This window comes from Candoia aspera, chromosome 1 (assembly GCF_035149785.1).
Source record: "Candoia aspera isolate rCanAsp1 chromosome 1, rCanAsp1.hap2, whole genome shotgun sequence".
NCBI classification, from domain to species: domain Eukaryota; kingdom Metazoa; phylum Chordata; class Lepidosauria; order Squamata; family Boidae; genus Candoia; species Candoia aspera.
Window position 1 is genome coordinate 303,972,376 of NC_086153.1, and position 26,061 is coordinate 303,998,436.

A 26,061-nucleotide genomic window follows, 5' to 3' on the forward strand; every position below is an offset into this window, starting at 1 on the left:
CATGCTTAAATCCCAAGTCCAATACTAGGCAGAAAAGAGTTTTATTTGGTTGTACATTTATTTTTAGAAGCAAACCTGTACAATGGTATACATCTACCATATTAAGATATGCATGAATCTTGTTCATGATCTGAAACTCAGCATCATCTTCCATGAACAATACTCTTCTTTTAAAATCAATTAATCAATAGCATGAACATTAATTACATACCAACAGAGTAATTACATGTAACTAGAGCAAAAGCAACCCTGGTTTCATTTTGCAACCTGCAGACCTCCAAGGATTAACATTGAAATTCTGGTCATTTTGACTAGTACAAAATCCTCTCTCTTTCTTTTACACTTTATGGCTTAAAATACATGTTTCCCCTCTCTCTGCACAGGCTTTAAAATGTCTCTAAAAGGAAAGTACAAAAAGATGCAAAAAAAGCTGAAGTCAGTAAAGTTATGGTTTTCTTATACTAAGAATTTAGCACAGGTGTTTGATTATTTAAATTATGGAAGGTTTCAGAGACAGGTTTCAGGTCACAGAAGGAAAAAAAAAGCACTATAGTGAGCATCACATCCTCTATAACATGGCTGTCCCCATAGCTCCATTTCCATTTTTTAGGTCTTCTTTGAAGCAGGTATCTTCCTTTTTTGTTCACATTAAAAAAAATTGAATTTCAAAAATATACATAGTGCTGGTATATTTTAACATTCCCATAATGCTTGATACAAACTGTTTCCAGGATGCTTATTGCTTATATAAACAATGAAAATCCATCATTCCCTGTAAAACAATTATTCATTACTTTGGCCTGTCATACAATCGATTTTACCAGAGACTTTATCAAGCAAAGCTATAGATCAGATGTTCTAATGCCATCTATCCATTGAAATATTACCCTGATATTTTCATTGTTTAGCAGTAACTAATTTGACTGCCATGAGCAAAAACTTAATGATTTTTTTTTTACTTTGCAATGTCTTATTCTATTCATCAAATATGTGTAGCAAACCTACACTTTGGAGTGAATTGAATCTTCTGTTTACTTATGTGAGACATTTCTTTAAACACATTCTTCCAAAAAGATGATACTGTAGAAGTAAAAAAGGTGACCTTGATGGAGATATGCAGGAACCATTATCTAGGCAAAAGAGCTGAAGTATCTTTTTAAAGTCCAGAACTACAAGGTAACACTACTGTAATTCACTGAACTATAAGGAGGAGGAGGAGGGACAGCTAATTTATGAAATAGGTTTGATTTCTTCTTTTTAATTATATTCCATTGATTAATATATTCCCTTATTATTACTGTTTAATTGCTTCCCCTCTTATCACTGGAGATGTTTGTTTTGCATTATTTTCTTTAAAAATACTTAGAAAGGGACAGAGCTTCTTTTGCTTCTTGGATAGTCAATCGTATTGGACTAAATCACCACAAGTATGTTTAAAAAAGCAGTTTGGGGTCTAAAAATACTGAACAGGTGAGATATGCAAAGAGGTGTTATTGCGCTTGTTGGATTAGGCCTACTAGAGATTTAGATAACCAAATATAATATAATCCAGAATAATAGTTATGGCTATTCAGCTAATATGAGCATCCATTTAACTGGGGTTCATAATTTTCCATGTGTCAGTCAGTCCTTGAGTCTGCAATAATGTTAGCATATGAGAATATTAAAGAGACTTCCTTCTGCACTTTAGGTTGCCCATTTTACCTTAGAGGTGCCTTTAAATCTCCTCCTAGTATCAAATTCTCCATCCCAAATTGTACTAATTTCTTTAGCACTTTCTGAAGAAATTGTACTTGACCTTGTTTGTAGAATAATTTGAAATGATGGTGCTTGGTAATGCATCTAATTCTCCCTTAATCAATTCAAACCTTTCATTGTTACCCTTCAATAATCTCTGAACTCTAAAGTTTAAATCAGTTTTAAATAGACTTGCAACCCTTCTGGACTTCTTAGTTCCTAGAGCAAAATACTGTTTATTAAAATATTTGTCTTTGCACTGTCTATCGAAAAGTTTCTTGTGACATAACAAATGTGGGGGGGGGGGAGGATCTTACATATCTAAATATTCTATATCTTTTTGTGTACCTCAACCCCTTAATATTAAATAAAATAAAAGTACAGATATCACTCATAAAATATCATTGCTGCTTTGGATACCTTGCATATTATAAAATAATCTGAATATATTCGGGGTTTGTAAGAATAAATTTTCTATAGCTAGTACCAGTGATAATCTTGTTTCTTCTTACTTTTTCCCCTCTGAAACTTCCAGACCTAGTCATATCCATCCTCACCCAGAAATCTTCTCTCTATAATGATCCCTAAATTTTCAATAACTATGTTCCCCTTCCTAACCAATCCCCCCTCCCTGTTCAGTCTTAGACCAGGAATGAATCTACAGAGGTTTACCAGGGATCACTCTGACCCCCTTCTCACTCTAAGTGGGGAAATGTTTTCCTGCTCTCTCTACCCTCCCAACCCAATAAAATATATACTTGTCTTAATAAATCAACTGTACCTTAAGTATATTTTCTTAAGTCCTAATGCAAGTTCAAGTTTTACATACTGTGCTAGATCTTTAACTGGTCAACATAAAGAGTTTGTTTTCTTATTTTTCCCCCTTCTGCTCTTGCTTCTGTTTGCCTCCTCCTTTATCTATAATCATCTTTTTGTAACTCTGTCTGCTTGTTTTAATCTCCAAGGTCATTCTTTTCAGTGGCATCAAGGGGAGTCCTCTTCAAGTCTGCCAGGGTTTTATCCATGTCCTGAATAGCAGAAATTATCTCCATTCCATGTGGTTTCAAAGTTGTAAGTTTCAATGAAAATCCCCATTTATAACAAATTCCCATTTTTATCAACAGTTCTGTTAGAGGCTTGAATGCAATTCTTTTTTGTAAGGTAGTTTGACTAATGTCTTGAAAAACCAAAACTTCGTCTTTTCCCCAGTTTATTTGCTTCAGCTTGTGGGCTTCCTGAATAATTTTATCTCTGGTGCATTCATTAAGAAACATAACTATAATATCCTTTGATTTTTTTTCCAACTTTTTTTCAAGCCTGGAGTTTTGAATCCTATATGCACGTCCTATGTTCTTTTCAGACAAAGGTATATCGGGGAAGAGATCATTAAGTTATGTTGCAATATAATATATCATGTTATCATTCTCAGCTTTGTCACTAATGCCTCTAAATAACCTTCAGAGGTTATTTTGTCTATTACAGTCTTCAGCATCTGCCAGAGATACTTCAAAATCCATTGGTTCTTTCATGTACATTTTGATCCCTTTCATTTGTTGCAAAGCACCTCTCCTGGAGACTTTGCATTTCTTAATTGTTTTAGAAGCTAATTCTATATAGATAAGTAGTTGATCATGGTGGGTTGAGAGACCAGCATGCCACCTCCTACAAAGGCTAAGCCATGCCCCCTCCGAAACAGGCATTTTTCTTCAGAAATTAGGCTGTGTGAAAGAAAGCTGTTTGCTAATGTGTTAAGTTAAACACAAAGCCAAAGTCTCTACTGATTCAACAGTCTACCTTCTGCCTAGCCCTGGTCTTGGGCACATATGTTTCCAGTGCCATATGCCATTTCCCAAAAGAAGGCAGGCTAATAATTTTTCCATCAGTGTTAGTCTCTGAACTGGTAAAGAGCAAGTCAGAGTAAGAATGTTCTCACCCAAAATGCAAAATGCACTACACTTGGCTCTTCTTGATAAAAGACAGAACATGAAGAATAGATCAGCACCATGATTCATTATTCTCTTTAAATCTATAAAGGGCTTGTTGAAGTATGACAATTCAGAATGTGGCTATTAAAATGATGCACAAACTGTCAGCTGGGAAACAGACACTGCTGTGATGATTATATTCTGCTTTCATTAATTTAATCCACATGTTCATTTAGAAAGGTAAATATCTTTGGAGCTTCAGGGACTATTTGCAATGGCATTATTGGATGAGTTGTATGAGCTGGATCCAAAAAATGTCCTTTTGTTAGTTGACATCACAGAATCACTGTTACTTTCTGTTAACAGAAGAGTACTGAGAGAAGTGATCCCAAATCCAGAGCAATGTCTTTACTTGTGCAAACTCTTGTACAAAATCTTGAACAAACTTGTTCTCAAGATTTTTTAATAGGCTACTAAAATACATGCTACACAGTACCCATTATTCATTCTTTTTTTGTTCTGAAATCCCTGACAAATTGTGCCATTGGACTGAAATAATTCTTCCTCTATATAAGAGCTCAGCCATTTTTCAGGTGGTGGGTGCTACTGTTTTATTTTGAGTGATAGCACAATGAAGGGAAGGGGAAGGGGAAAGGGCAAATTTTCACAAAGCTTTCAAATCTCATGATATATTGATGAGAGTGCCAGAAATCATGTGTTATTTCTTTCAATTGTATTTTTTTTTAATTCTGAGGTTCCAGGAAAGCCATCCATCAATCTTGCAGGCATCTGGATGCTCATAGATGTTATACTGCAAATCCATACTCTAGTTCTAGTACAATAGTTCTAGAATGTACTAGTAATATTTTCTCACAGTTTGATCCACGTCATTTTTGTCAGAACCTGGAGCAAGAAAACCTTCCTTGCCTTACACAGCTGCTATATGAATGCTGAAAATAAAATTTCTAAGGTAATTAAGTCCCAACATCAGGAATATGCATTCAAAAAGAAAATAAGTTAATTATTTATAAATATCAGATAAACAAACTAAAAGATACAGTACTTACAGGCTACATTTATTTAATCTATAAAATTTGTGTCTGGCCACACACATCCTCCACACGTATTTTGCTGTTTCCATATCTTCCTGTCAAAGAGAAAAGATACCTGTGAAACAAAGAAGGTTCCTGGGCAGGCCTGGCATAGATCCAAATTACTTCCCTACTCTATAAATTTACAGGGCCAAGTGAATTGACCCTGTGAATCTATAGAGTTGACCTGGATTGGACAATATGTTTGCTATATAAAGGTCATGCACAGCAGAGAGAAGCAAAATCCCAGCCAGTACACATGCCTGCCTCCTTCTGTAGCCACACGGAGATGCCTTCTTTATGATTCCCACATATGAAAATGCAACATGTTCAAAACAAGTTCAAGTTTTACACTGCATGTAGAATACTATTATAGCAATGAAGGTCTATATTGGGCTTCCTCAGAATTTATTACAAAACAACTATTATATCTGTGAGAGTTATTTCTCACACAGATAGGAATAACAGTTATCAAACAGGAAACAGATGCAGACTCTTCTTCCTTTACAAAACAGGCAAGCTTCCAGATCCATGCACAGGAAAATGAGGAAGAGATGGACAAGAGTTTTACCATCTTAAACTCCCTATGTGTAGGTGCCTCATTTGAATGAACTTCATTCACTGCAAATGAAGTTCTCATTTACTATCTAATTCAGTGGAATTCTTGTGTTATAACCTTATCCTTCCATCTAATAAAACTGTTAATAAGAGCTCTGAGATTCTTGTTTTCAGTCTAGACTGCAAAAAGGGAGGCCTGATAGAATCAACAAATAGGCACCTGCAAGATCTTGCTCCTACTTCTTATGAAGTATCACTTCAATAAATAGCCTGTCTCAGCTGAGGTCATAGATGTTGATCACAGCACATTCAAATTAAGTTGTGTTTTTTCTCCAGTGAATACTCATGATTGATAAAAAGGTTCAATATTTGAAAGCCAATAAATAATCAATGAATTATATTTATTTATAAAAATTGTTACCCTAACCTTCCTCCACACACACAGGTCTTCCTGCATTTTATCCTCACAGCAAAGGATAGATGAAGCTGAGGGACTGAATAACCCAAAGTGAACTAGTGAACTTAATGGATAAATAGGAATATCCATACAAGTTTGCCTGTTCCCAACTCAACACTCGATCTATATAATCTATATTGAGGAACTGCAAAATGGCGTCTCAAAAAATCCATGGAACTGTGTAACTCTGAAGTATGTCTCAAATGGTTAGCTGTAATTCTGTAAAATTGTTATGTTTCATGAGATATTATTATTCTTGTATATCATGAGATTTTGAATCTCAAATCTTACAAGATTACCACCACTTTTTTTTTAAAAAAAATACTTTTGGCATATATACCATTGTGTTGCTAGCACTGATACTTGCACTATATATAATGCTCACAATAGCCAAGTTGTCTGGGAAATGAACTACAATCTGAATGCTTCTCTGTTAAATAATATAATACAACTTCATCCTTGAGACCATTTTCTCTTTTTCCTATGGATCTGGAAACATGCAGTAACAGAATACTCAAGAGATATGACTGATTCCCTTTCTTATCTATTCTGTTCAAAATATTTTAAGATTGTTATGGCCAAGCATCAGAAGATACCTTTTATCATATAGAAGTAGCATTACAATAAATCATTTTTTAAAAATGAAATAAAACTGATAAGATCTTTAAAAGTATACAAAAGACAGCAGTATGGTTCAGTATTAATAATACAATACCAGGCAAACACAGACAGACAGAGATCATCAATAATAGCGTATCATGCTTTGCCATAGCCAGACCCACCTGTTCCTGGCAAGAACATTGTAAATGAACAGAAAAAAATTAGACCAAGAGGTAGAAAAATAAGAAAAAAAATATGATGTCATCTGTATCTCTCATAAAGCAGAATGATTTCATGATAAACACCTGGCTTGAAAGCACCCTAAGTGCTTAAAAGAACATACAGGTGGTGCCCTAATGTTCTCCTAAGAGAGATAAAAATAAGTATATTTTTATTTTATTGAATGCTATAGCTGTTATCTTTACTGATGACAAAGCAGAGAACATACGATGGATATATATTGATATTGATACGGAGAATACATGAAGAGAATTGTTCCTGCTAACTATGTTGGCTGCTAATAGGATATATAACTTGTGCTAATAATTGCTCTAATTTCAAGATAAAATTAAGAAGTAAGAGACTGTCACCTTTCAAATACACAGAATTTCTCTTTCAGATACATACAGACTCACATTATCATACACAAACATATACACACACACACAGAGAGAGAATCTGATTTCTTCCTCATATCACAGTTGTTTAAAATGCATTGAAATAAAAGTTCACTTACAGTTTGAAACTGGATTGTCTCTTCTTTATTGGCCAATTCTAATGCAAAAAAAGATTTGTTGTGGGTCATATTAGCAATGTCATGCCACCTGTATATGAAAAGAAGAATGAGAGAAACATAAACACTCATCGCCTTCACAAATAATTATGCAGAAGTTCCCTGCATAAAATATATATATTAATTTGCTATTATTTCTTACACATTTACAAAAGTTGTTAGATACCTTGCATATTTCAACTTCAAAGCTGTAATCATTTGGTTGGTTGCTTTTGCACATGCTTTAGTCTCCATGCAACAGATCACAAGAGCTGAACTAACAACATATCTGAGGTCAAGGACAAAGATCTTGGGCACCACACAGTCCTACCAATTTCATTCTTAATGTTTAATTACAAACAGACAGGGCAAAAGGGCCAGCATTTGCTACCCTTCCCTTTCCTCCTGGTCAGCAACTGTAAGGGCTATAGCTGGCAAGATCCAAAGCTAACAGCCTAAAACCAGTAACAATGCACAGGTGACAACTATTTCTCCTGCTGAGAAACAAGTGCCTCTTGGTCGATCACAATCTAAGGGTGGGAAAAGTGATGTACAATTTGAATCTGGGGACTGGTATGAATATCACTTGAATCCTAGAGTTTGCAGTGGCTGATTTTATTTATTACTAAAGGCTTTTGTATTATCTGCAATGTGTTTATTTTATCCCAGTTGTGTCCTCTAACCTCTCTTTGTGAGCCTGTAGGTTAAGTATTGATGTGGACAAAACCCAACAGGAATGTGGGAAGAAAAAGCAGACAAGAGTTAGAAGCCTTTGGATCTCAGTCCAACTGTTTCTGGAACCTTAACCTTAATCCCTCTGTGTTCTTCTCAGGTAAGGATTCACCAATTTCAGAAAGAGCTTTTCATTGAGGGCAGCTGATTTAAAGTCAAACTTATCACTTGAAGTTGGATCCCCATCTACTATCTTGGAAGGGGGAAGCAGAGCAATCTCTTTCTCCTAAGATGCAATTCCAAAGGTCATAGATTGCACACTAAATAATCCTTACAGTGATTACTGAAAAATAAATAAGCATTTCATAGTACAGACTGGACTCTGAAGAAGCAGGATAGGAAGAGTATTGATGCTTTTGAACTTTAATGTTGGAGAAGACTCCTGAAAATACCATGGACAGCCAAGAAAACAAACAAATGGATCATTGAACAAATCAACCCAGAGTTCTCACTTGAGGACAAATGATCAGGCTCAGGTTATCCTACTTCGGACATATTATGTGAAGACCTAGTTCTCTGGAGAAGGCTCTAATGCTGGGAAAGGTAGAGGGAAAGAGAAGAGGATGACCAGCAGCAAGGTGGATAGACTCATTCATACTGGCGATGAGTGCACTATTGGAAGACCTGAAAGACCAGCTTAGAGAAAAATTATTATGGAAAAAATCTATTTATGTGACTTGATGGCACATAATCAATTAATTATTGTAAATGACCCAGAGTCCCCCAATGGGAGAAGATGGGTGGGGACAAATTTAATAAATAAATAAATAAATAATCACAGTATAGATCTTATTAGTGTGTCTACAGCCTTATATCCTGTACGGATTCAGCATGGAAAATATGTTCTTATTTAGCTCTAATATCTAGAGATTATTATGATTATAAGCATGAAACATCATGCTTCCCATCTTACTGGGGAATAAACTCACCTAAATATGACAGGAGGCCGACCATTTTTGTGCTTGACAAAAATTCCATCAAGACAAGCTCCGATGAATATGTCACTTCCTTGGCTATCCTAGATAATGATAATGAAAAAATAAAGTTGGTAATATTAGTAGGACAACCATTCAGCCACAGCTAGATGAACATTTAAATTATATTGCAAAAACTATATGCCAACATGTTTTTGTTCAGGTTAACCTGATTATCTGTGATCCTAATCAAGAAGGGATCATGTATCAATTTGAGGATATTACTGAGCGCAATGCTACCTAGAATAGGAAATAGCTTTGTTCCCTTATACATCACTTCCCCTAAAATTCCCTAATGTTAAAATGGTTTCAACATTCAGTTATGACAAAAATGGTAATGAAAATCTATTATTATTATCAGAGCAATTTATCAAAGAACAATATAAATAATATTAAATAAACAATTAACCAAAAGTCCTGCCAAATAATAAATAAAAAAATTAATTTAAAGTTAATTTAAAAAAAGCAGAGCGGGCAATCTCTGCAAGGATTATACAAGAGTTCTATAAGCCAATTCTTGGACACTTTGGATTGTACACTGTGCACGCCCAGGAATAGTGGCTGCCATTTTTGCATACAAAAACATGGGTCATGCCCCTAAGCATAACACTGAAATTATGTATTTTACTCAGAACTGCCTCTATAATATGCAATCTAAAACACAGATCCCAGAGTTGCTATTTTCCATCTGCCAGGCTGAATGGGTATATCTTTGTCATCTAAATGAAGAGAGCTTATGGCCATCCATATTTTCCTTTGAAGAGACTTCTATAATTGGGATCCTGCCACTGAAAAGACCCAGTGCACTATAAACCAAACCAATTTATAGACTACTGGAAGGTCTTCCACAGCATGGTTTTATAGCCCTGGAGAAGCTCGTATTTTAATATTGGGGTTCTCAGCTACTTGGATTTTACAGACTAATGTCAACACCTCAAATACAGCTCTGGAACCTTTTGGCAATGAGCGCAATGTTTTCAGGACCAGTGTTGTACAATCTCATTCACCAATTCACTTAACAATCAGGTAGCTATGTTTTGTACCAATTGCAGCTTCAACACTGTCTTTAAGAAGAGCCCAGAAAAGGAAATTGCAGTAATCCAAGCCTGAAGTTATTAGAGCATGGATCACGGAGGCTAGACGATCCTAGTCCAGAAGGGTTGTACTCTGCACACCAGCCAAAATTAGGCTTATCTTTTCATCACCACAGAGGCCAGTGATGCCCCTAGTGACAATTGGGAATTGAGGTTAGCCCCCAAGCAATGTACCTGTTCTTCAGAGGGAATGCTACCGATTCTAGAATAAATCACCTGCCTAATTCCAGGGCTTGAGAACCCATTATCTAAGCTTAGCTTCAGTTTGTTTGCCCTCATCTAGTACATTACTTCTTCCAGGAAATTCCTGAACAGCTTCTTCTGACTGAGTGTCAGTTGCACATTGATGACACTGTATTCTAAATTTCTGGACAATCTTCTCCAAAGTTTTAATGTTTATCATTCTTTCCTAACTTTGGCAACTTCCATATGTGCTTACTTCAACTCCCAGAATTTGTAAGAATGTCCGTGCTGAATGCAGAATATTTGGAATTGAAGTCTATACATCTGTAAGTTGCCATAGTTGAGAAATAGTGATGTACTCCCAAATAGCAAGAGAAAAAGGAAGAGAATTCAGTGGGATACCACTACATAAGCACTTGGAGCCAAACAGAAATATACTACTACCAATTGCTGGCAGTAGTCTTGCAGATAGAAAAGAAATCACTATACCCCAATTTCCAACCCACCAACCCACCCCAGCAATATCCTGTGATCAGTGATGTCAAAGACCATTAAGAGATCCAGAAGGTACAATAAAGGTAAAGGTAAAGGTTCCCATTTAGTTGTGTCTGATACTAGGGGGCGGTGCTCGTCTCTGTTTCATGGCCGAAGAGCCAGCATTGTCCTAAAACACTTCTGCGGTCATGTGGCCAGCATGACAGTCACGGAATGCTGTTACCTTCCCGCCAAAGCAGTACCTATTTATCTACTCGCATTTGCATGCTTTCGAATTGCTAGGTTGGCAAGGGTTGGGGCGAGTGTGGGAGCTCACTCCATCACGTGGCGCTCAGGTCTCGAGCTGCTGACCTTGCAACCTTCCAGCTGACAAGCCTGGCATCTTAACCATTGAGCCGCCACGCCCCCAGAAGGTACAATAGTATTCCTCTATTTCTCTCCCAGTAAAGGTCATCAATTAGGGCAACCCTAACTATTTCTGCACTATAATCAGATCTGAAGCAGATTGACATTAGAATGGCTTCCTTCTAAAAGAATATGAAGATGATTATTTTTAAAATAATAATTGTTTTTATTAAGTTAGTTCAGTGAAACATAAATTCTAGTCCCTATAACCCCATGTTTTTGCTCAAAATCTGTGTTATTACTATACACATACTCAACTCATTCATTTACATAGGCAGTCTGTTTAAACAGTTGAAATCTTGCCTTTTAAATTGACTAGATATAGAATATGATTTTTATGTATTACAACTATATGCTTGCTACATTTATTGGTTAACATACAGTAGGATCCAGAATATTTTCAGTGTAGAATTTTGCATTCTAAACAGAAATTCCAATCCTATTTCTGGATTGACATTTAAGTGTTTCTGCTAAAAGTTTTAACAGAAACATTACCAGTGTTGTAACAAGGCAAAAATACACCTTTTAAAAGAAAATAAAAATACAGAAGGGAAATTAATTATCATACTTGTATAACACTGAAGCAGTGGCACACGTCTTCAACAAAGCTAACTTTACCTTAGCAGGGTAGGTCTCTTCACCATAACCTTCCATTCTCTCAACTTCTTGCATGTATAACATCTCTGCATCAGGTGGTGTGAGGCCCCTTCAAAAGAAAGAAGGAAAGAAAGTCAATTGACTAACTAGCTTCTTGGAACACTTAGTTTCTGTCTGTAACTGAATCAAGAACACTTCTGTGAGAAGAAATTAAAGGATCTCTCCCTCTCCGCCACACTGTCTTCCTCAAACACTGTTTTCCCGCCACACTGCTTCACCTCCTTGAGCAAGGTAAAAGATTAAAAGTTACAAAATAGAATGAGTTCAATGCAAAAGGAGAAGCAAAAGATTGAAGTGAAACAGGAAGCCTCAACTGTTTAGACAAAAGATTCCCCTCAGACCTAATCAGAGACCTTGTAAGGCAAAAGGTTGCTCCTTCCAGAAATTAGCAGAGCCCATCCAGGTAAACAGCCTTCCCAGCCAAACAGATCTCCATAATCCAATCACAAAAAGTTCCTTCCCAGGTGAACATTCCAGGCTAGTAGACAAAAGCCACAGCCCAGCAGGGAGCCTGGACTATCTGAGAACAGGAAGCCACAAACAGCAGGGTGCCTGACCACAGAGCGCCTCCTCTCTGAACTTCGGTAAACTGCACTTTCCTAGAATTCCTAGACAGCGCCCCCTTCCAAGAAACTGGACAAGTGCACTTTCTCAGAAGTTCCTAGAGGGCAGGACAGTTTACATAAATAAATCCAGAGTGTAATATTTCATTGCTGCAAAAAATGTGATTTTTTCTCTGACCAAACACACAATACACTTATGCGGTTCAGCAAAGATTTAGCAGATTTAGCAGATACGTACATAAATTATATATGTAGTTCACCATATTTTATGAACTCAGACTACTGAGTCAGTTTATGATTCAATGTATTCTGCAAATCCAAAAAAATGGATTCATTCAGTAACTAGCTTAAATAAGTTTTTGATTTATAAACCACAATAGCTGGTTTCATATAACACACTATGCTACAAACAAGCAAATCACAATAGTGTCTTATTTAAATTCAGCTGTAAAATAGCACATGAAATACGAAAGATTACAAGGAGCAAAGATCGTATTTGCATTCACAGGTTTCTTATAAATCTATAATAAGCAGAATTCAGTAGATCTGTTGCAGATTCCAAACATTGGGCCAAAGCAAATAGCATGCTGGGCTTCTAAAAACTGTAGTTAAAGTTAAAGATTCTAAAGCCAGCCTCAGGCATATGCTGAGGCTCCATATTTAAACAGTTTATAAGTACAATAACACTATTAAAGCAAAACCGTTTCCCATTAAACAGGAGTTGGTTATCACTATTTATCATGACTTTCTGATTAGTAGAAGCTAGTATTAAAGAGACTGCTTCGACTGTTTATTAATAGGAGGGGGTTGGGGGGGTAGCCTAAGAGCCGCATCAGGCAGAGCAATGATGCTGAAGAGAGAAGTATTTTTTTCTTAGATTTATTTGTGGGGATCACTGCTTAAAATACAATGTTAAACCTACTGTAAGCTTACAGTGTTCCTTATGTACCTACTTCAAAATGATGAGAAATGGATCCACCAAATTTCAATCCCAGGGCCAGAAGAAGGACTGCTGACTTTAACAAGGCTGATACGTGTTAACACAGGATCTATATTTCTTATCATCAATCCAAATATAAATAATTCCCTACTTTATAGCAACAATTCAGCATGCCATCATCTGGCAACCTTCAGACTTAAAACATTGTCACAAATTCAGAACCAATACCTGTATTTTTGATGGAGTAATGCCACTTTCTGAGTTGCTTCTTCTAAGATCTTCTCATCTTGCAACCAACCCTTAAAAATAGAAAATAAAGCATCATGCTTATTCCTGTATCCATTGTCAACATCCTAAACTTCATTTGGTGTAAGAAGTTAATTAAAAGTACCAATATATACTATTCCATCTGTCTTCCTTTCAGTCATATATATATACATACACGCATACACATACACATATATATGTGTATATGTATGTATGTGTATATATATATATACACACACACTGTACACTGTATGTGTGTGTATATATATATATAGTATGTATATACATACACTGTATGTGTATATATATATATATAGTATGTGTGTGTTCGTGTGTGTGTATATATATATACACACACGCACACATACATACACATACTGTATGTACTGTGTGTATATATATATATATACATATACAGTATATACACATATATACATATACATACACACACTGTATGTATGTGCGTGTGTGTGTATATATATATATATAGTATGTATATATATACACTGTATGTATGTATGTGTGTATACACACACACACACACACATACTGTATATACTGTATGTATTGTGTGTGTATATATCTATATATCTATACAGTATATACACATATATACACATACATACAAATACTGTATGTATGTGCGTGCGTGCGTGTGTGTGTGTGTATATATGAGAGACTTTCAGTCATTCATATATTAAACCTATAGACTCAAGGCAACTTACATAAGATCAATAATTAAAACATCCACAGTAAACAAGTAAAGTGACCAAACATCAGTTTTGATTTCCCCAACCTGATAACTATAGAGTTTAAAGGAATTCAGATGGGATTCATATTGAGTAGTTTGATGTGTGTTAATCTATCCCCACATTTCAATGTCACAAGCCATGCCAGAATGACCTAGGGGCAAAAAATCCTTTTGTAAATCCCCACAAAAGCACCCGTTTCTTTCATCGGAGCACCTAGAGCGTGTAGCTATTTAAGACTTTAACCTGAAGGGTTTTTTTATATAGTGCAAATGAGCTGGATGCATCTGAGAGAATTTGGAAGCACCTTTGTGTTCTGCTGTTTGAAGAGTTGCTTGCACTTGTTTCTTCAAGGCAGTCTCAGTTAAGGAATGCAGGTAGAACTACTAATGGACCTCAGGTCTTCCAGTTTCAGGATGATGACACTGGATGTGATGGGACTGGAAATCTTTATTGTTTGTTTGGGTGGTGGTGGGGGAGATTTAAGGATGAGAATGGAAGCATTTTAACTCATGAAGGCCTTGTATTCTCACTGGTACCTTTAAAATTTCTCCAAACCATTAAATTCTCACACAGCTGAAAGTCAGTTTTTTTGCCACCAAATTTTAGTAGGGTGGTCCCAGGGAGCTTCAGAACCACAAAGGCAATACTAAAAAGTCTGGGTAGCCCAGACTAAAAGAGGCATATAGATATGCCTCTTTTCAGGCAAATATTCAAATATTCAAAAATATTCAAAAATCCAGACACCCAAAGACTGCCACATATTGGATATCACCTGGAGGGAAGAGGAAAGAAGGCAGATCCTTTCAAAGTTGGTAAAGTGGCATCTCAGGATATATGTGTCAAAGTCAGCAAGATGGCAAACAGAGCATCCCCACCCCTTTTAAACATGGTCTACGTATATGCAAAAGGAAAGGGGGTGCTGTATGGTAAATCTCTGTCCACCGTCTTGCTAATGATCTCTCTCTCTCTCTCTCTCTCTCTCTCTCTCTCTTTCACACACACACACACACACACACACACTTGTGGCTGGAGAATATCAATTCTGGGAGGTTGAGCTAGTCTGTTAGTCGTTGAGTAGTGCTAAGGTGGCAGCAGATTTACATCCTCAAGAATACCAGATATTCCTGGTTTCAACTGGGTTTCAACAATCAGATTCATCCCACTGGAGGTAGGATGATGACAGAGTCTTTATCTACATAGTAGGTTTTACTAACACTATAAAAAGCTGATAGAACAAAAAAAAATCATATAAACCTTTCCGACAGAGCAGCACAAAGAAACCTCTTTCTGAACATTGATTTTTTTAAAAATGTAAAACTTGAAGCAATTAATAATAAAGCTATCATGATACATGCTTGTTTCTATAGGTAAAATAAGACCATTCAAAACAATATCAGCATGCAGGACTGGTTTCACTTTTTAATCAGTCTTTTAAACATCTCCAAACATGGGAAAAAAGCAAGAGAAACTGAACCATCCTTACCACAGGAAACAAGGCAAATCTCTGCAGAAACTCTTGTGATTCATACTGGTCATAATCCCCAAAATCAGCTGAGGAATTAAAAGAAAACAGGCAGAAATTAAATACTTAACATACAATTCTTTTGGAAAGTAAGTCTGTCAAGAACAGACCAATTAACAGTGAAATATTATTTGACAGATGAACAACAGACCACAATTAAAGTATTGCATGCATAGAAAAGATTCCTATCCAAATTCCCAGAAGTCATATAAACAGTACAAATGGATATATTATACAACTTTCAGTTTTCTATCTAGAAACAGAAGTGTAGAAAGCTAAGTTATTTCATGATATACAAGAGCAATTAAGTAATTATTTACTGAATCACTATGATTTAAGAGTCAACTTAAGAGTAAATAAAAAAGGCAGAATGTTTGTCACATAAACAAGTTATTGTGATGTATTTCTTCTATCACACTGACAAAATAACATTCTGGAAATATATTCAATATACTATAGCACAATATTACTATTCCAAGCATATAAAGTATAACAGCAAATAAAATGAATATTCATGGCTTCCAATTCCCCATGCCAACAATTCATCTTTTTTGCCAATCTTTTCTATAACATACAACAGCTATACAAAAGTATTACTGATTTAAAATCAGGGCATATTTCCAACATGCTGTTCTCAAAATAAGGTCCACTGTCTCGCACCTGAGATAACCACTTTGCTACCAGATGGCAAATTAGTTTTGTTTTTTAAAAAAGAGAATAATCAAAAGCTGAGCAGAAAGGAGTTGTGGTGGCATTCCTGATGTATTATGTTGCTGCCTTTGAAGCTTGGCGCCAATACAAATTTTGTTATCTAAAAGTATTACTCAAAAATTACAAAAAGTATATTCTCCTTGATGTTGTAAAATATTATACAGAGTTGTAAGTTACAATGCTTTAGTGATCTGATTTTCATCATATAGATGAAGTTTATCATGGCCAAAGTAAATCATGACTTTCTTTTGATGATTTAAATCAATCCAGACTGTCCAATACTATAGTATACCATTAGGAGAAGTCTAACATGCTTCTGGGAGAAAAGAGCCATGGGTGCTTTACTCTAAAACAGTATGCAGCCAAATGGATGCATTGTGGATACTCCCAGCAGTAATGCTGACCGTGAACAGACATGTACCTGCACACAGAGAAAACTACACAGTGAGAGAGAGAGAAAACCACACACATACAAGGACATCAGAGTCAGGACATTGTGTCAGAAGACATGACTGCTTCAAAGCTTTGAGGAACGGTGCTTCATTCATGCCAATATTCTTTGTAAAACTCCTGTGCCAATTGCTTGTGCAGCCTTAATACAGGATAATGCTAAACATCTTGATCTCCACATATATATCAGCCGCTGAAAAGCAGCAACAGGAGACAGCTATTGCCTTCATGTGCTGTCAACAGGCTTCCTCTAAACATCTGTTTGGGGACAATACATTGATCCAAGATGGCCTTTTTTGTGCTCTTCGTATTCTTATATCCTAATTATCCTTTAATGCTTTTTACAGAACACAGACTGTAACCCATGTACAATCAAAAGGCCATACACTTCCTCCAAAATGTTCATTCAGACAGTAATACAAGTCCCTTCCTCCTAAAATAAGCTAAACATGATTGCAAGTGTGGAGATTACCTTGAACAGCTAAGCCAGCAAGATGAATTGCTTGTTCAAATGTGCAAGGTATGTTTCCTTCCAAGATGTCTTTCTTCAGTTGTAGATAATACTGGTATCTGTGAGAAAAAACATGTTTTTCCACCTGTCTCTGATTCATGGAAATGCATATACTCAGAAACATTTTGTGATGTACATATGTATGTGCATATACCTATATACATACATACATCTACTTCTCAGCTATCAACAATTTAGGCTGTAAGCAAATCAAGGCATGAAACTATCTGTTTTGTTGATATGATTCTATGAAGAAGAAGTATGTACATCACTCTGTGCTTCTGGAGAAGAAGCAGAGTATATAAATAAATAATATTATATAAGCTCTATAGTATGATATATGGTAGGCCAGACACCATAACTCAGCAGAGGAACATATGCAGAAGGTCCCAGGTTCAATCCATGGCATTTCCATTAAAAAGGAATCAAGCAGCAGGCTATAAGAAAAATCTGTATGTGAGACTTGAGAGAACTTCTGACCGTCCAAGTTGATAATTTGAGAAACAGTGGCCTGACTTGGTATAAGCCAACTTCCTTTGTATCTAAATAATAAAGAAACATCTGGAGCTATTGAGATAATGAGCCCCATCTGATATCAAATTCTTAACTCACATACAAGGATCTCAATGTAGCAAATTGTATCTCTACTCATAGATCCTCACTTGTCCAATAGTCACATACTCTCTTTTCTTCTAATAATGTCATTACACTATTACTAACTTTCCAATTAACCTATGTTAGCATTTCTTTCTTTGAACTTACATTTTTCAAGCCTTATCTAATTCCATTCTTCCTTATTTATCCCTTGGAGTGGAAACCCTAGAGAATAAGTATCACTTAAATCTGTGGGTATGCTATTAAACTCTTCAGACAGATTCAGATTTCATGTCTGAGCTTGAACTAGGTGAAGGAAACAGTCTTGGTTACACAGGGCCTACTATTCTATAGAATTGTTATACAATCTAAGCTGGTGAAGGATGTCCCAGAACTGATGTTGAAATCTCTTCAATGTACAGTGTGCTAATGAGAAAAAGTAATCATCCCAGTAGATTCAGTAACTTTTTGTACAACTTTTAGCAGCAATAACTTCCTGTAATTGGTGATCAGTCTCTCACATTGCTTGATAGGAATACTGGCCCACTTCTCCATAGTAAACTGCTTCAATTCAATCACGCTTCAAAGATTTTCTAGCATAAACTTCTCATTTCTTTTTCCACACTGACATGTCACATGTTGGATGATTTTGCTTATGAAATAGAGACTCCAAATTTTGGTACTGCTTGTTAACTCAGATCAACTTCCCTTCCCCCTGTATATATCAGTAGGATCCATGAAACTGATAATGTTCAGTGACAAAGATATGCAAAAATTCAGAAAATCAAAAAAGGGTTAAATGCTTATTCACAGAATGGTAGTTCAATACTTAACACCTCTAAATAGGTCTGGGAAATAACTGACTCTGAATTCTTAAGTTGTCTCACGCAGTGTAAACCAGTGTTCCCCAAATGGTGCCATCCCAGTGTATTTTCACCTATCTTCTAGGACAAAAAGCAGCCAGGGACTTCAACATCAAATCTGAGACTTCACTAAGCAGCTTAGCAGGGTAACACCTTTTATTACCTACCAAAGGTAATGTGCTTGGGATTATCTCAGCTAAAATAATTGGCTATGTAGGAAATAACATATTAATCAGAAAGATTTTTGTTCAGATCTAGGAGAACTATTCTGTTGTAAAGATATATGGAAACAACAGGAATCAGACTCAATACGGCCATTGTAAAATTTGCTTATTTTATATTTAGAATTATTCTACACAAGCTTACAAGATTCACCTGGTAATTTCCTGCTGAAGTTGAGAGACAGAAGGCACATAAAACACCACACCAAAGAATACAGTTGGCTCCAATGCATATTTATCCAGTTGTTTTTTGAGAGGTTTATCCAAGTCTATCCACCTCCTCTGGTTCTGCTTGTTGAAATACCAAAGGCTAAAATAGGTAATCTAAAGGGAAAACATGAAAAGGAAACATGTTACATATTCAAAAATAAAAGAAGGTGTATCACAATGAGGAAAAATTATGTCATTTTAATCTTTTATATATAGTAAAGAGACTAAGAAATCAAAGACTTTAGAACAAAGTATATCTAATTCATGTTAACATATACAGCAGGATGATCAACATGAGAAAAAGTTAAAAAAAAAAACTCAGCTCAAACACAGAAGCTTATCACTTGAAAAAGTCCCTTTAAATGCTTTTCCCCAGCCTCAAAATTGTATAGAAAATTGGTTCTATTGTCCAACTCTTCTTACCATTAAGAAATCTGCATTCAATCAAAATCTATCCTCCTAAAAATAAGTTCCTTTATTTCATTCTGCTATCTGGGCAACAGACAAATCTTATTAAAATGTATATATATTTTTCTTTTTTACTATATGGGGGGAGGGGGTATTTATAACTATTGTCCCACTGTCCAGTTCAAAATACTGGAGTATGTATAACATAAGTACAATTAAACAAAATAACAGTGATAAAGCACTAGATGAAACCATTAAAAGGAATCTAAGATGCAGAATAAAAATCCTTAGAAGTGATTAATATTTGCACAGAACAAATAAGAAAAAAATTAAGAAACCAGCAGCAGAATTCATTGTGGAGACTACTGATGACTTTACCAATTTCTTGAAGCTTTTCTCAAGCTATTGACAATTGAGGGATATTTTTCTGTATTAAAATAGAAAGCAAAGATCATTCCAGCAGTCAAAAATTTTCATTTTAAGACCCCTGGAAGCCCAATAGTAAGGTGTTAATTTTGCATTTGAAAGCAAAAACAGATTCAACTGTTTATATCCAAGAACGGAAGAACAAAGAACTGTGTCCAAAGGACAGCTGTGTGCAAGAATGCAAACATTGCACCTATCTGCCACACCTTAAAGCAACTGCGCCTGATCTGGAAAAAGACAAAACTATTTTAAGGATTTGCCGGACAACACTGCAAATCAGTTTTTGGAGATCAAATCTGAAGAGCTGTAAGGCAACAAAGGGCAATCAAATAAACAGTGAAAGGCAACTTCTAATGCTACCACCAAGAGCTTAGGAGCACACAGGGAAATACATGGGGTACCTGTCTGCAACTCTTTAAAGTAGCTACATTTTTCCTGGGATTGCACTCCTGCAACTACAGCCAAATTGCAAGAAAAGATGCATCTGGTTAAAGTAGAGACAGACAGATACTGTGTGTGTCTGCCCACATATTCCAGAACACCTTTTTTCCTTTGAATCTGAAGCACTGCAGATCTCTAACAGCTGTTCTGGCTCAAAGAAACTTCTGGATCTAGTTCAGAATTCTATTCCCATGGTGCCCAATCAGGTGCTTCTGGAAAGCTTCAAACAGGATGTGGCACCTTCCTGCTTCTGTTCTGTGGTATCACATGAACGGAAAGGCACACCCCTTCAGATAGTGGAAATAACATATTGTTAACATTTTTACAGCCACTGATTGTCTTATATTCCACAAATATCCCTAATTCTCTTATAAATCCATCCGACTTGTTAGCCATCACTACATCTTGTGGTGCTGAATTTCATATTTTAACTATATACTGTGCAGAATACTTTTTTATCTGTGGAGTTCTTGGTGCTTTCTGTGCTTGGTTGTTTGCTTGCAGGCGTTTCATTACCCAACTAGATAACATCATCAGAGTCACTGAGAGTCACTGATGATGTTATCTAGCTGGGCAATGAAACGTCTGCAAGCAAACAACCAAACTCAGAGAGCCCGAAGAATTCAATAGTTCAATGGATATTCTCTTCCACTGGAACTTCTTTATCTATTCTAAATTTTATACCAGTATACTGTAAGGATGGCTCAGATACCAGTTTTTTTTTTCTTTTTTGGGAAGGAGAGGACCTATCACTATCCATGTCACACATAAATTTATCATGTTTCTACATGCACATCATTTTTCCAAACTAAAACGTCACAAAGATAAAATTTCCCCATATTGGAGAGATTCCAAACCTTTTTCTTGACCACTTTCTACATCTCTTTAAGCTCTACACAAATACACCTAGCAGGAAAGAAGGAAACTGATTAAAAGAAGCCATGTCATAGCAATGAATCATTGAGATCACTGTCGTCACTTCTTTTTTTCTCTCTCTCTCAGAAATATTGTACTTGTAGGATCTTTCTGATTATTTTTTTTTCCCAAGATACCCATGGCTACCCTAGCTTACAGTTTGGAAGTTGTTGTGGTAGGGTCTTGCTTACAGTTACAATAATGCTTTTTATTACACTAGATTGTCACTGCAGGTGATTTCTGTACGCCCAAGTGCAAATACAGTTAGCTGGCTTGACAATTATAGTAACAAATGTGGGCTATTACTAACCTTTCAGATCCATGCAACTATTTAGGCTGGTAATGAGACTTCTTGGTATTTAATTGATTGTTTCTGAACTACAGTCGCTTAGTACCAAAGATCAGTCATAATTATACCCAAAAGATAAATAAAGAGAGCAGCACATAGGCCCTTCTGAGGACTTTGTGTGCATTTTTTTGAAAAAGTGAATTAATATAATATAGTGCTCTTAATTAAAGGAAGGATTTGTGGCCAAAGAATATAAAACGAACACCTTAACTGTCTAATCCAATCAGGCACTTTAGATATATTGATACCATAGCCCTAACTGTATCGTCACTGTTAAGCAGGTATCCTTATACTATGAAGTACAGAACTCAATTTAAAAATAATGTCCAATTGTTTTTTTGATAAACTGGGCTTCTCACATCACTTGGATCAACTCGCCTGATGAAAACTGGTTTTAAAACTTTGGCAGAATTAATACATATAATTTGGTGTTATCCTATTATTGTCATATGATTGAACTACATGATTGTTAATATAACTGGATCAAATCCTATACAGTATATTAAAAATGCATATGTTCTTCTTGGCTATAGAGTAACCCCAGTATTTGGAGTCTATCAAGTTATTAACTATCTTGGGGAACATGTAGGATGGCTAAAAATATTATCATACATTACTGGAGGGAGAAATATATGCCTGATTTGCAACAATGGATTCTTAATTATATATTGTTTGTTAATGTTTGAATTAAGGTTGGCTTTTCTAGCAAAGAGACAATGAAGGAGATTTTTGAGCAAAATGATGAAAACTTTTGGAGTTGTTGCTTATGACATAGTTTTCCAGCCTCCTTTTCTTCCTTTCTTCTTCTTCTTCTTCTTCTTCTTCTTCTTCTTCTTCTTCATCATCATCATCATCATCATCATCCATCACTTATTTCCTTAATAAAGTTGAACACATTTATGCTATCCTTTTGTTAAGTAATTTTTGAAAAAACCTTGCCTTTATAAAATGGACATAGTACATATTCATTTCTCCCTTTCGTTAACAGCAATCTAGAACTACAAAGGAAAAAAGTATCAAATTTGGATGCTTGGTTAATTCATGGCAGAAATTCCTACATGAATTAGAATAAAATATGCTCTCCCCAGTACACATGCATGGCTGCAATGGTATGTTTTAGCTTCAGATGCTCTGATTGCATTTAAGAATCCTGTAATGCTAAATGTATTAAAAGGCAATAACATTTTAATCATGTCTAAACGAACTGCTATCATTAGCAGAAGAGATTTACCAGTCCTACAGAAACAACATGACATAACTCTAGAAATCTTTTAAACTTTCAAGACTAATGCTGTTACAAGGTTTCTTAATTTTAACAATTTACTCATCATTCAATCTCTGGGAAGTAAATCAACCCTAGGCATAATTTTATATAATTATGTTCCATTAATTGCACTTTTCCTGATTTGCTCAAGAAATGGCATAGATTTTGTATCTAAAAATATTGGAGGTGGGAATGCTTAACAATGGATTGAACTAATGCAAAATATATGAACACATGAAAAGCCAATGTGGAAAAGCTAATAGTACAATGTTATTTATCCCTTAATTTTTTTATAAGACAAAAAATATGTCCTTCAAGTTCAAGTATAAATGTCTACAGTATTTTGAAAACCAGGCAAGATTTTTAGCATTCTGCTGATCTGTCAAGTTAATGCATAATATTATGCATATAGAACTTCACCAGCCAGTTTACTTAAATCCTGTTGAAATGAATTTGCAATTTAACCAAACCTAGAATGGGCAAAACATGATCCTAGAGCCATGTAAAGAACTACTGTATTACCCAGTGTAAATCACAATCCTCACTGCCAGTAGTATGACTACAACACTTCAGTCTTAATTGACATGAATCTTCCTCCTCCAAAAAAGAAAGTAAATGAAAAGTTCTCTTGCCGCACAACACCAATAATCCTGTTTGTTATCAAGATCAGTGTGAAATCCTTCTTCCACTTCAGAACTTTCTGTACACATCAGAGCAGTAACGATAGCGAAGGGATAGAGGGTTGTGGTTGCTGGCTAGGGAATTCTGGGAGTTGAAGTCCACACATCTTAAAGTTGCTGAGGTTGAGAAACATTGGTCAAGTGGGTAAAACGAATGATGTTTATATCCTTCTTGTACAAATTTTTTTTAGTCCCAGTGGGTTCATGAGCAGATTTAAGGGGGATGGGTGCCAGAAAGAGTTTGGAGCTTACACATGCAGGACAAGGTCACTACCAGAATTCACTTCCAGTATGCCTGTGAAAGGTGAAAGACTGTGAAAGGTGAAAGGTCCCCTGTGCAAGCACCAAGTCTTGTCTGACCCTTTGGAGGGATGCTGCTTTCGCGACTTTTTCTTGGCAGACTATAGCGGGGTGGTTTGCCATTGCCTTCCCCAGTCTGAGTTGACCTGAGCCAGCTACCCAAGAATCCAGCTTCCGCTGGGATCGAACTCGGGTCATGGGGAGAGTTTTTGGTTGCAATACTTCTGCCTACCACTCTGCACCACACAAGGCTCTTCCAGTCTGCCTAGACAGGCATTTCTCCAGGCAGAGCAGGAATGTGACCTGACAGGGTTTAACATGAATTCATAGGGATCTAGGCCTGGAAGCTCATGGTGATTGTGCTCATGGCTGGATCATTGTTTGGGAAGAGGGCCTGGAAGGGCTTTGGCACAATGCTGCAGGGATAAAGCCACGTTTGTTCCCACTCTGCTTGGACAGGTCGGGATCTCACACAACAGATGCTACAAAGAACAAATATTGCTCCAAGATAAGGGGGGTGGGGGAAGAGAGTGCAAATTGAATATCAGGAGTTGTTCAGCAGGCTGGTCCTTTCCATTGAGGGGTAAGGTTCTGAATTTAGTTGCTTTGTTCTTTATTTCAAATGAAAATTGTTTGTTTCTTGGTGCCTTCAAGTCAGTTTTTGACTCCTGGCAACTGCCTTGACAAGTCCCTGCAGTTTCTTTGGCAAGATTTCAGAAGTGGTTTGCCATTGCCTCCTTCCCAGGGCTGAGAGTGACTGACCCAGGGTCACCCAGCTGGCTTTATGCTTCAGGTGGGACTAGAACTCACGGTCTCCCAGTTTCTAGCCTGATGCCTTAAGCCAGTGCTTCCCAAACGTGGGTAAATTACCCAAAATTGGGTAAAAGTGGTTTTATTTTGGGTAACAACATGCAAACCCATTCAATTGACTTAAAGTGTTTTACCTATATTGGGTAAAAAGGACTTTCTGATAAGCACTTTTGAGTAATGAAGGAAAAGTTTGAGAAGCACTGCCTTAACCACTACACCAAACTAGCCCTGTTGTGTTAGACTGCAGGTTTCTACTATACAGTTGCTATACAGATTGAAAATTATTGAGGGCTCACATGGGTTCCTTTGTCATTTTGGAGCATCGTGGTGCTGGAAAATTTGCAAATCCATCTAAAGTATTTTTCTTTGCTCTATTTGACTTCACTTACATCTCTTTTGAATTCACTTATCTGACATGCAAGGCCTTTTTTAGCATTTCGCAGCCACATCTAGATCCTCCAGTGTTTGTGCGTAGTCACGCTTGCTCTGCTTTAGGACAGACAATAGTTCAGGCAGGGATCCATAATCTATTATAATAACAATCTGCCTTTGTCTTTGTAAGCATGATACAGATAGCTCCATGTTTCTCCATCTCACTACAGATAATCCTTGCTTAGCAACCACAATTGGGACCGGCAACTTGGTTGCTACGCAACGTGGTCACTCAGCCGAAAATCACATGACCATGACTGGGCTTACACCTCACTTCCCCTTTGGTCATGAAGCGAAGCAACATGGTTGTTAAGTGAACCATGACCAGGCTTACAATTTTGCCATACTGTATTAACTGCTTGACACAAGCAAAAATGCACGCTGGTTGCAAAGTATACAAATTGCAATCACATGACTGAGGGATGCTGCAACAGTCATAAATGCGAGGACTGGTCGCAAAGTTATTTCTTCAGCACTGTTGTAACTTTGAATGGTCGCTGCACAAGGCAGTCAGTAAGTGAGGACTACCTGTATGGTCTTTTCATGCAAAATTCACATAAAAGTCAAAAACGTAGACCAGGCTCTGGACAAATGTCATGGGGTGATGATCGCAGGCAGGCAATACAGTAGGAAACAAGCAACATAAAAATATATATATTTCTATCTGTTTTACATATAGCATAATATTGTGCTGACTCATTCTTTGATAATAGTATTAAGACTGTTACAATAGTTTCACTTAATCTTGATAA

General features: G+C 36.4%; 1 protein-coding gene across 3 annotated transcripts in view; it reads right to left on the minus strand.

Moving 5' to 3' along the window:
- Positions 1-26,061, minus strand: part of PTPN21 (protein tyrosine phosphatase non-receptor type 21) — a 69,611-nt gene that overhangs the window by 18,984 nt on the left and 24,566 nt on the right. For all 3 annotated transcript variants that reach the window (XM_063290202.1, XM_063290203.1, XM_063290201.1), the window contains exons 3-10: positions 19,229-19,398; positions 17,358-17,455; positions 15,686-15,753; positions 13,412-13,482; positions 11,642-11,729; positions 8,802-8,890; positions 7,105-7,192; positions 4,730-4,809 (exon numbers count right to left, since the gene is read on the minus strand). In XM_063290202.1, coding sequence (XP_063146272.1) covers positions 4,730-4,809; positions 7,105-7,192; positions 8,802-8,890; positions 11,642-11,729; positions 13,412-13,482; positions 15,686-15,753; positions 17,358-17,455; positions 19,229-19,398 — 752 coding nt within the window. The remainder of the gene's footprint in view (positions 1-4,729; positions 4,810-7,104; positions 7,193-8,801; positions 8,891-11,641; positions 11,730-13,411; positions 13,483-15,685; positions 15,754-17,357; positions 17,456-19,228; positions 19,399-26,061) is intronic.